Raw genomic sequence first — 12,295 nt, 5'->3', positions numbered from 1 at the left:
ATGTGGGAGACTGCTCCGAACTCCCAATCAACACAGTGGCTTTCCTGGGTTCCCCTGTAAGCTTGGTATCACCTCTAAGGAAATTCAGCAGCAAGCAGCCCTGTATGGGGGAGGCTTTCTCATTCCCTTCCCCCCAGCCATATGTCTCAGCTGATTTCCTTATACCAGTAGCTGTCTGACCTCATGACAAGCCAGGTCAAGGAGCTAAGACACAGAAAAAAAAACCCATCCTTCTTCCTGGCGTTTTAGCTTCCTACCCTGGATTACTGTGGGGCCAGACAAATGCCAAGTGCAAGCACATGGGGGAAGGCGAGGACACACAAGCATTAAGAAGCAAAAGCAACTGCATCTTCCAGCACTGGGACAGTTTAACTGAAATGGCAGCACATTTAATTCTCCCCTTGTACAGCACAAAAACTTAGATACTTACTGGTTTTACGTAGTGCTTGGGAGTTCATGCTACTAAATCTGTCTTCCCTTTGTGGGTCTGACCTTTAGGCTTCTGCTAAATAAGGCCCAATTGATAAAGCTGGTGACTAAACTGAGATGCACCGTCTGTTATGTAAGTGATAGGAATCACAACACAAAGCAAACATACTGCATCTCACTTCTGAAATGTGGTGACATGTAGCAAGTTGAGCTACACTGTTCAGTATTTCATGCATATCTTTTTTCCAGAAGCTTTTCTTACGGCATTCAAATGCTGTTTTCAGTTTGGGCACAGTAGATGGAAAAGTAATGTGCTTATGGTGGGATATCTGCTTTTGATTTGACAGCAAAAACCAAGCTCCTTCTTACATAATGAAAATAAAAGGTTTTATTCAGTTCATGATATTTCTGATCGGGTATCCTACCTTCCCAAATACTCACTCCATGAACAGAAATGTAAACCATAAATAGAACATAAAAGCAGCAAAACACTGAGAACAAAAGCGGGCAGGAGATCTTTGTTCACTTCACTGTCCTTCCAAGGAATAGCTGTAGTCAGTCTGTCCGCCAAATCGATGTACAAAGTCCGGAAGGGGCAACACTGAGCCCCATCCCACTTTGGGATTCATACTGATGAAATCATCCAAGTTCATCTTGGAGTCTAAAAAAAAAGACCAGAAATGGGCAATATTTAAGTTCCTGTTGCATCTTCTGTAGCACAGGTATACACCTATGAAGAGAAAGCCCCAGGACTCCTCTCTGATAGTTCAGTTCAAAATAGCGCAGAGTTCATAGCATGTTGGCTGAGCAACAATCCAGCAAGGCTTGGAAAATTTTATAGTGCTCTGAAAACATCTGTTTCCAGCCTCTGAAATGCTGCTTTTGTCCCTGATCTCTCTCTCTGCCCATGGCAATAATCACATTAATGGCTAAGGATACTGACTGATCTAGTAGAAACTAGTGTGTATAGAAAGAGTAAGACTTTTCCCTGCAAAGGCAGCCTAGAAGGGTCAAGTAGTGTCAGAGAACTGGAGTGCAAGGAACAACCAACACAGGGAATTGCAATACAACAGGTACTTGCAGTCTTCCTGCGCTCACACCAATGTCATTACTCAAAAGCAGGAGAGGTATTATTCCCCCATTACATTCTGAATCAGTCAACTGAGTCAGCTTTTGCACTGACTACAGAGGAAGCGAATCAGAGCAGCAGTCAGACCCGAAACTTGCTTAGTACCTCTCAGAAGTGATTTGCCCCTTGGCAAACCTAACATTTGTGACTCCCCAGATGACAGCATTTGCTCGGGATTTGCTTTCCCTGCAGCCCTGAAACTGCACACCGGTGTACTGCAAGGCCAGAATAGACACACAAGAGGAAATGCGTGTCTAACCCAGCCTGTAGCCTGGAGGGATGCTCAGGTGAAGAAGGGTATCAACCTAGACTGGGGCAGACACAGGTTTGTTTGAATCCTGGACCTCTGAACGAAGTCAGTAGCCATGACTGCTCTTTGCCAGGAGTTTGATCTGCTCTGATTCCTTCAGAAGAGGTAGAAATCATACTGTCACTCCTATGGATCCCAGAGAGCTCAGCGGAGAGTGCTGGTGTGCAGTTATGGGTTTAGGTACCCCATACATTCTTTTTCTGGAGTTGGGCTGGTGCAAAGCCTTGCTGTCGCATGCCGAGCAGAGATTTCTGATTCCTCAGCCTATTCAGCTCTGACTACAAACCTCCTTGGACTTCCTTCTTTTATGTTCACACTGACAATCTTTGCACATATGCTTTTTAAATGCCCATTAAAAGAAAGCTGGAAGAGAATGAGCTTAAAGAACAGAGTGGGAGAGCCACTGGATTTACTGTTATAGCTTTGCCATTGTATTTATATATTTAACATAGGTGATTCATATGTGCATTTAAGAATAAAGAACTAAACATATGTAGGCTCTAAATGAATTGATTATAAAACCTATACAATGGAATATGCTTCAGCTGCAAAAAGCTTGTGCAATACGGACAACATAAGCAAGGAAGGGAAGACAATGCTCAGGAATCTCAGACCCAGTAGTCTCAGCCATTAATCCAGCCCCTGAAGCCTCTATTTGCACCACGTCTACACCAAGGTACAGCTTTGTGATTTGCCTCATCCCAGCTCTCATCACTTCTGAGGCCAGGCCCCTAACTCCTTTCTTGTTAACCTGTTTGAGCCCTGCACATGGAAAATCCTCATGTCCAACCAAGCATGGTCCTGCTGCTGAAGTGAGTCTGGCAGAGCAAGGCCAGCTCCTGCCTGACTGAGTGGGAATTTGAAATAGCACAAGCCCAGATTTGCTGTTGTAGGTCAAGAACAGTGAGTAGCAGTTAACAGCCCTTGCTGGTAACCTGGCCAGCCTGTTTTGCAATTCCCAACTTGTCTTTTCCTCCCAGTGCTTTATGTGTGCTGAGCATAGTAGAATAATTTCATAAACTGTTCTGTGACTGGTAAAGAAGCCCAAAGGGGATTGTTCCAGTAGAGTTACAAACACAGCTGCTGCTGTTAGCAACTTGGAAGTTGCTGTCACATCGCCTGTAGGAAATGAAATACACTCTTAAATTCAGGATTATGGCAGAGCACCACACAGCCAGATTCCTGTGAAGAGCGGATAGTCTAAGAACAGTCGGTAGATGGCACTGAAACAGTACGAGATCCAGCCATAGGAAAAAGCGTAGTGAGACCTCTCCTGTTTCATTCGAGTGGTAACAGTCTCTGTGCTGCTCTTTTTACTCGTGCTGTATCTAAAAGTCATGCATTGTTACATTAGACCTTGCAGCTTTAAGGAACAGCTCGGCAAAAATGCATATGCACAGCACGAAGCGCTCTTCCTGAAGCAGATGATGAGTGACAAACAGCAGAATTTACAGAAGAGACATCTGGATGCTACAGCTGACAGACCAAGAGGATTTCTCCCCAAAAGCAAGGAGGAGCATGCTTTATAGAACATTCATACACGGCCAAGAGCAACAGAATCAAAACAAGAAAGAAATCATTAAGATTTACTTTACATTTTCAGTCCTCCTGAGGTGCGGCAGCTATTCTATGAGCTTGCATTTGTGCATGCTCAGAGCTGCTCTTCCTCTTGCACCAAACCCACTCTGTCACACACACACACACGCAGTCTGTGAGCTCTAGCTGCTGCATTTGGGGATTCTTGCATCACTTCATTTTTTTTTAATCAAGTCTGACACTTTTGCCCTGAGCAGGGACAAACTAAAAGGCTGCACGCTAGCAGATGGCATTGCTAGCCAGGACACTTGTGCCTGCTGCCAGCAGTAGTTAGAGAGCAACATTTCAGCCAAGCCTCAGCTTGGCTCACAGACCTTGGACTAACTCTGCATAACGGCAGTGCCGAAGGGCTGCTGGAAGCGCGCAAGTCTGAAACAAAGCCTCCAAGATCAGTTCTGCTGCTGCCTAACCTTGGGGGCACCTGAAACTGAAACACAGAATCAAACAGGTTGGAAAAGACCTTTAAGATCATAAAGTCCAACTGCTCCCCAGGCACTGCCAAGGCCACCACTAAACTGTGTCACTAAGATTGCGTTCTTTAGATTTGCAGAGATGTCTGTAGATCTCTTCAGATCTCCCTTCCTTGCAGAAGTAGGTAGAGGAGTCTTTTTGTAGGCTTTTACCACACTCAGCTGGAGGGCACTGGTCCCACAGCCAAGACATAACTGACTGCAAACCAGCCTGGTCCATCTCAGTGTAAAACAAAAGCTCATGATCTTTCACAGAAACTGGTGTAATTTCAGTAAGTCTTTCACAGAATTTAGATACTTCTATCCTTAATTGTACCTTTATTGCCTTTACCCTGACTTGATTCTTTACTTCCACAAAAGCACATGAAATAGGGACTTAACCTGACAGATTGGTGTTTTGTTCTCAGATGAGAACAGAAGGCTTCTATGAAACACATATGAGCGACTTACATCTGTATTGATGCCTCCTTTTCGCTTCCACTAGGACAGAAAAGCATCTGTCTGGCCTCTGTCTAGCAGCTTGCCTCTTCCACAGAAGTCATACACAGTGCTTCCATAACTTTTCAGCTGTCCTACTCATGCTCTTCAAAACAAAACAAACTCCAAACAAGTGAAACCCCATCATTTATGGCCACCAGGGTTTTTAATAAGAATAAAAAGAACAAAAAGCCTTTACAAATCAATCCTGCCAGTGTGCTACCAAACACCTGGGGAGATTTGAAATCCAAACCAGTGCTTTTCAGTGCTAGAGCTAATGCTAACAGTTAAGCCGTAAGACCATCTGTTCCAGGTAATTCTGAAATGCACCTTGCAAGCTGTAATCTACACAGGCTTGCAATAAAGAGGGCTGATCTCATCAGGACTCAAAACTAAGCAGAATCAGACCTCATTAATCTGTGGAAAGAAGACTTAAAAGAAAACCCCAGGCTGTGCTTGCCAGCCCTGGAACAATGAATCTGTGCACCAAATCGCACCTTCTTCGGTTTTCTATTTGAACAAAATACCAGATCGCACCTTGGTTTCTTCTTCAAATAGGAGGCCACTGGCAGCCTATTCTGCTGCAGCTCAGGTATGTTTATTCCAGCAGAGGATAGGGCTGTGTGAGAAAGCACCACGCACTCAGGTAGGTTGGCCAGCTTCTCCTGGCACGCACAGTAGCAGAGTAGAGGCCAGAGCAATGCCAGTAAGAAACACAGAGGCCTGGCACTAGGAACCAGCTAGGGCAGAGCCAGTTCCAAAAGGCTCATACTTAGCATGTGAGTTCTGATGAGATACTGAGGAGTTTTTAGTTATGTAGTTTGGGGTTGCTTGCTTTTTGATAAATAATGCTTTAAAAAGCCACCTAATTCCAGCTTCAACGTTTTTAAGCATGGATGACTTGTTTTAGAAGGTTTATTTTGCAACCCCATGAGCAGCGCAAAGACAGCTGAAGAATTATTCCTTTTGAGTTTAAAAAAAAAAGCTGAATTGGTGACTGGTAGAGATTCCTTGATTTAATTCCAAAAGGAATTTCATGGTCAAACATTTCCTGGTATACATCATAAAAAAGGATCACTGGTCCCAGACCCTGTCCTACCTCCACACTGGGTAATTACATTATCCTACAGATGGTCCTATATAATTTACACTTGACTTTGATACCACAGAATTTCCTTTTCCAAAGTGCTATATTCAGGCTTAGCAGCTGCTCTGCAAGAGGCAATATTTTAGCAAACATTCTTGTCTTTTAAGTTAACTAAAAGCTTTAAAACCCAGTGGGAAAAGAGCAGCAGCGTATATAAATGTAACTGATATGCTTTAACACATAGCAAATTGCATCAACAGAATAGTACCAGAGTGCTGATTGTCTTTAAACACCAAGAGCTCACGGGCACGTTTATTTTTAACAGTGCAATGCTCATGCATTAGAAGAAGGACTAATATATTTTTGTTTGATTTTTCCAGTCTTCAAATATTTGCTGTAATTGAAAGCAGTTTAATCTTATGCAAACACAAATTATGAGGGAAAGCAGAGTACTCTATCTAAGTGCGACGGCAGGGAGAAAACAGTTATCTGCCATGAAATTTGGCATGGGCATGAACACTAATAGCCCAGGCTCTTTTATGATAAAAAAATAGGTTTGGCACCCAGTCTTCCATCAAGGTTAAAATAAGTCACTTTCATGCCTGATAAAACCATGCTGAGACATGTCTCTCAAGAGAAAGAATTACCAGTTCTACTTGTTGACAGCAATGCCTTTAAAACCCGTATGTTGGCCTACAAGACACAGACTCATCTACAGACACCCAGGGCTTAGATTCAGGTAAAGGTTAAAGTAAATGCTTGTTCTACAACCATTAAACCCAGATCCCTCACTGACTGGGCACACTGAAGCACACATCATTGTATCTCACATCAATACTGGGAAGACAAAATTAAGCTGGAGAAACTGGTAGTGAATGAAATACAACTGGAGGCGTCCTAGATCTATTCCTGTTCTTGCCCAGAATTTGAAGTTACCTAGTGAATGATCTTCCACCTTCAGTGTGTATAAAGCAGTTTCTTTCAGCCAACTAACTGACCAGGAGACCAGAGTGCATCAGCACAGAGCTGGAATACTGTATCCAGCCTGCAGCTCTCCAGTATAGTAAAAAAAACCAAAACAGTGGCATACTGGAGTGAGCCAGGAGAGGAACATCAAGTTGTTTGGGGTGGGAGAACATGATATTCAAGGAGATGCTGTGAGAAACAGGGTCTGTTCAGTCTTAGACATGAAGAGACCTTACTGCTGTCTATATCTACCTGATCAGAGAACACAAAGAAGATGGAGCCAGAGCTGCCTTGAGGAGCCTGGTGACAGGACAAGAAGCAAAAAGGCAAGTTGGAATATGGGAAATTCTGATTACATGAAAATAGGAAAAATTGTTTATCTATTTTACCATGACAGTGGTCAAATATTGGAACAGATTGCCCAGGAAGGTGGTGGAATCCCCATCCCTGGAGGTGTTCAAGACTAGACTTGGGACAGGGCCCTAAGGAACCCCTGTTTTGAGCAGGTGTTGGACTGGATGACCTATGGATGTTTCTTCCAGCATGGCAAGTTACAGAGCAAAGAAATAAAGCATAAGAGGAACAAAGACTTATGTATCTTTTACTATCTAACCACATCACAGACGCAATCTGGAGGTTGATGAAGGCCACGTGGCTGCTGCTCACCAGTGAGATAAGCTCAGCCAAACAAGACAGATAAGGAGAGAGTTACAGGGTCTGCAGCTATGGAGTCATTTACTAGAGCTGGAGGTACATGCACACACCTGCAATTGGTTGGGTCATTCTGTAACTTACTATCCATGAGTAGTGCCTTCTACTCTTTTGATTCTAATAGAACTATTCCACCTTCCTGGTCTAGCCTGATCTATATTCCTCACACTTTCATTAGCTCTTAACTGTCACAACAAGGTTTCCACAGGCAAAAGGCCTCCAGTGCCTTGGAGGCTCCAGCTAACAGTGAACTGTGAATTGCAGTTCAGGCATTCTCCACCTGCTACACTACCTTTGTTGAAAACTTTACTGGAGATAAGGACCAAGACACAGAATTTAAGGTGCTTCTTAACTTGAATTGTCTAGAAAATACCTAAAGCTTCACAATGAAGATTACAGCGGTGCTCCTGCCCACATTCATGATTCATTCTACTCCAGTGCACAATACCAAGCTCCTATAGAAGCCAAAGACTGAGAATTAACTTCCCAGCAATTTAAAACCATAATAAACTTGGACTTAAACACAAAAGATGTTTCTTTGACCCTACCTTCTCTAACATAAACACACAGCAGTGCTGCATTATTAATAAAGCAACAAAACTAAACATGCAGAGCAGGAACATGAATACTTCCTTAAAGCACAACTTTACCATGCCTTTCTTCATCTGGGAGGAAAACCAGAGAACAAACAAACACATGGCAGATGTTAACCAGCTTGCCAAGCATATGATTAGAATAAGCTGAAGTGCTGTGTGATAAGAATGGTTTATGCAGCTCTACAGAGGAGACCGCAAGCCTTTACTCCTCTCTCTGCTTGGCCCAGAGGCTATTATGTAGAATAACGCTTAAAAGAGGCTTGGGAGAAAATATGCTGATTTCCCAGTTTGCCTTAAAGTGTCCTCAGGTCCATTCACCTGGTGGAGACTTGCTCTGGCAGGATGGGACTTGCCAGCTGAAGTGTGGTATAATGAGCCTGTTAAAAATTCACTTTGTGACCCTCTAAGCAAGTTATTTGGCCTCTTTGCTTCAGTTCCCTGCTGTAACAAGAGAACAGCACAGAGCCTTGGGTAACATGGTTTAGTGTGAGGTGTGGCAGGGGGGTTGGAACTAAATGACCTTAGGGTCCTTTCCAACCCTAACTATTCTATGATTCTAACAGCACTACTTACCTCCTGTTCTCTGCTCAGCTTTTGAAGATCAGTAATTAATGTTTGATAATGGTAGCTGCCAGGAGGCATGCTAGACTGTACATGTTCAGAAAAGGAAGTGCCAAATGCTTCACAGACATATGAAATACTGAGCTATCTGGATGTGCTTCCAGACACACATTATGGAAATCCATTTCTTGTGTGCATCTTGGACTACGTCATTCACCACTGTAAGCAGGAAAAATGAGTTCTGGTGGCTTACCTGCAGTTTCAATACAAGGGTATGAAGGAGGAGGTTTGTGCCATTTTCCATTTGCATCTTTCATATGAGATCTGTCTGAAGCAAAAGTCTTCAAGTACAAATCTGCTCGAATCATTCGGATTTTCCTAAATAATAATGCAAAACTGTATCAGAAGATGCATGGATACAATACTGCATCACTCACAACAACTCTTTCATCCCACCAAGGAACATTCATTTCATTAAATACATAAATCACAAATATTGTGGCAAGAAGTTAACAAGCAGAAAAGAAAGAAAAGGGGGTTTGATGACTAAAGAGCTTTAGAAAAATAACATAGTGCATTTGTTTTACTGGGGTATAGCACCAAACCCTTTGTCACTACACAGCCACAAAGAGAACTTCAGCTTTAATTTCATGAAATAACATTCATGGTCTTTATGTTTTATGTCATCACCTGTGAAATTCTGGACGAAGGTCATCATCCAACCTAAAGGCCTCCACACTGTACATGTCAAAGGGACATGGGAACGGCAACACGGTGTCAAGATCATAAATGAAGTTCTGCTCCCCGCTGGAAACATGAAGAAGAATGACATGGTAGTCCTGGGAAAAAGGATAATTGCCATAAGTTAAACAGCTTTAATGAGCAACTGGCGAGGGGGGGGGGTGGAAATGCTTCCTAAAAGCAGAAGCTACAGATCCCTTCTTTAAATCCTGCTTCCTGCCCTAGAGCTATTAAGCCTGTAACATTTCTGGCACCAGGTGTTTTCCCAACACCTGTCTGGCCCATTGTGCCTTTCAAGAAGCCTTGCTATTCCACTCCTTTGCAGTCTCCTTTGAGGCTTATCTACCATGTACATTACTCCTAAGAAAACAGCAAATCTCTTTCATGTCCTACACCAAAACACAAAAGTTGAGTGGGATAAGCATTTTTGTCTTGAACCCAGCCCTAAATAAATGCTCACAATGACATGATGATAGCTTAAGACTAAAATTGTCTAGTGATCTCTTCTGATAAGAGACTTCTACTGTTGCAGTAATTTGAATTTGAGTGCAGTGTTTAGCTGCCAGAAGCACCTGAAAAACCAGCATGCAACTGAAAAGGCAGCAGATGGCTCACTTAAAGAGGACCGCCAAGAAAGACATGCCTGTAAGCAGCTCTTGTAGCTGGACAGAAACCAATATACCATAATTTTTCAAGGTAACTATTTTGTCTTGACACTTGGGTTGTGAGGTGCAGTTTTATTCCTTAACTCATAAGAAACATACAAGGTTGTGGTGGAGGTTTGGAGACGCTGCAGCTACTTGTGTTAGCTGTTAGGTACGTACACTGCTGTGTTCCGCAATTAAACTGAAGGTAGCTCTTAACAGCTTACTAAAGCTTACATTAAAGCCACTCACAAGAGTTTGAAGCATCATCTTTTGGCACTTTCAAGATTAAACAGAACCACAAAGGGACTGGGAGGAAAAAGATCCTGGGCAAGCTATTTTGCCAGACCACGATATGTATGTGTATATATATACACACACACATATATATATGTAACGTATGCAATGATATTTAGAAGAATTTGTTACAGAATATAAGAAAAATTAACTTTACATGTCCTATGATCCACTGAAACATCCAAGTTAAAACACCTTTTGATCCATGACACACCCACATTCTGCAGTGGCCTTTCCTGACTCCCTTATTCCTTTTGAGATCGTCTTTGTAACACTTTGATTTCCTTAAATGAAACCTTTTTTGTGCTATGAACATACTGATATCTTGGGAGAGAATAAGCGAGTCAGAAATCACAGAACTTCAGTTTGCAGATTATTTTGCAGAATTTCAGGGGGAAAAATTGCCACAAGAAACAGTTTTTCCCCAGGTAACTGAAAGGACTCTAATGATATGTATTTAAAAGGAATTCTGTAGTGGCAATTACTCAATGACATGAATTGATTAAATGACACTCCAGAACCACCATTAATTAGTTGCTGACACCTGAATACATATATTGCTTATTTTTCTGTCCTCTATCAGGCCTATATGGATATTTTTTATTCATCTACTTTGTACAAATACGAACATCTACTTCAAATCCTAAAAAGCTGGTAACCTCAACACCACCCAGATAATAATCTTACCAATGTTAAGGTTTATCACCTATAGATTTTACTGTCTTGCTGTTGATTTGTTATGAATGGCAAAAAGGAGCACCAGATTCAGGCTTTTTATAAATCTGTTGTAAAAGAATACATATTAATACACAGCTATAGAATGGCTGAGGTTAGAAGGGACCTCTGGAGGTTACCTGATCCAACTTGCTACTCAAGCAGGGACACCTAAAGCCAGCTGACCAGGACCATGTCCAGATGGCTTCTAAATATCTCCAAGGATGGAGATACCACAACCTCCCTGAGCAACCTGCTCCAGTGCTCCATCACCCTCACTATAAAACAACGTGTTTCTTTACATTCAGATGAAACCATCTCCTGCAGTAAAGACATTGCCCATGTCTGATCTTGCAGCTATCCACTACTGAAGCACACACTCAAAATCACTGAGAGCACAGAATGCCTTACCCAGACAACGGGCTCATCTCCATGTCCCGATTTCTGCTTCCACAGTGGAATCTAAAAGATAAATCTGAAGTGAATAAAACCTTTCAATTAAATACAGATTCCCTTTGGGTTAATCGGTTTGTTCTTTGCTAACCTATCCACTTCCACAGTTTACACCTGTACTGAAGTCAGAAAAATTTCTCTCATTTCTATCTTCCAGGAGCATGAAGTTGGAGATACCATTCTGGATAACATCATCATCCTCCCAGATTGACAGATCACAGGGAAGAATGCTCATAGGGACATTGTGGCTTCTCCTATTGTCCTGAGCACAGCAGATAACAGATCTGACAAGGTATGATTTCAGGGTCTCTGAGCCGAAGTGAGCTACACAAGGGGTTTGGACCATGTCTTACAGGTTGGGCTGCAGACTAGAGGCCTTTGAGCATCTCTCACGTATGCCAGGCTGGGGTTAAAATGCCTGGGACCACATTTACCTATGCCAGGCTTTTGTATAAAGCCCTGGACCGCGTCTCACCTACACGGGGCAGTAGTCTGAAGACCTGACCCTCTCCAAGCTGCATCCACATCATACCCCATTGACTCACCATCCTCCTATCATTGGATATAAAAACAGCATAAAACTCTTCTAACGGGTACTGGTCCTGACTCCTGATGTACTCGCAAAGCTTCCAAACGTTTTCTTCACTACAAAACACAAGAATTGATTATTTCTGTTTAAACAATCAATGTGGGAAGAGGGTCCCGCCTCAGGAGGCGCGGACCCCACCACCCGGCTCCCGCCCGCCCCTCGCACCGGCGCGGGCGGCCCTTACCAGTAGCAGCTGGTGTAGGCGCAGGCGGGGCGGGCCGGCACCGCCGGTTCGTAGGCAGCCGCGGGCCGTGCCATGGCCGGCCTCGGCGCGAGTGAGAGTGGCGCAGGAAGCACGGGGAGCAGCGGGCACCACCAGCTAAGGCTTCACTGAGAGGACGCGGCCGCACGGCCGCTCCGCCATCGCGACTCCACCTCAGGTGTTCCTCGGGCACCGCAGCCCCTGTACCCCGGCGGTCCCTCAAGGGGGGCGCGGAAAAACGAGAGACCGCCGGCTGCCGCTTGCGGGGAGAGCTGGCCCTTTAAGAGGAGGCCCCGCCCCCTACCGGCGGCCGGGCCAATCCC

At 43.7% G+C, this 12,295-nt stretch overlaps 1 protein-coding gene across 1 annotated transcript; it reads right to left on the bottom strand.

The window, feature by feature from the left end:
* Positions 1-797: 797 nt before the first annotated feature.
* Positions 798-12,249, bottom strand: NTAQ1 (N-terminal glutamine amidase 1). Its single transcript, XM_080611461.1, has 6 exons — positions 11,955-12,249; positions 11,727-11,826; positions 11,140-11,190; positions 9,023-9,171; positions 8,586-8,710; positions 798-1,090 (listed from the first exon to the last, which is right to left on the bottom strand). Exons 1-6 carry the CDS (start codon positions 12,026-12,028, stop codon positions 957-959), a joined length of 633 nt encoding a protein of 210 aa, XP_080467587.1. The 5' UTR covers positions 12,029-12,249; the 3' UTR covers positions 798-956.
* Positions 12,250-12,295: the final 46 nt, after the last annotated feature.

Source organism: Psittacula echo (genome assembly GCF_963264785.1).
Source record: "Psittacula echo genome assembly, chromosome: 2".
In the NCBI taxonomy this organism is placed as follows: domain Eukaryota; kingdom Metazoa; phylum Chordata; class Aves; order Psittaciformes; family Psittacidae; genus Psittacula; species Psittacula echo.
The sequence above is the reverse complement of the archived record's forward strand: the minus strand, read 5'-3'. Positions and strand labels throughout refer to the sequence as shown.

Excerpts from the sequence above, each read along its gene's own strand:
- NTAQ1 (XM_080611461.1), bottom strand. The coding sequence starts at position 12,028 with ATGGCACGGCCCGCGGCTGCCTACGAACCGGCGGTGCCGGCCCGCCCC. Across the intron at positions 11,191-11,726 it reads TATCCAATGATAGGAGGATG|ATTCCACTGTGGAAGCAGAA; the intron begins GTGAGTCAATGG and ends TTTATCTTTTAG. Across the intron at positions 9,172-11,139 it reads GAGATGAGCCCGTTGTCTGG|GACTACCATGTCATTCTTCT; the intron begins GTAAGGCATTCT and ends CCTTTTTCCCAG.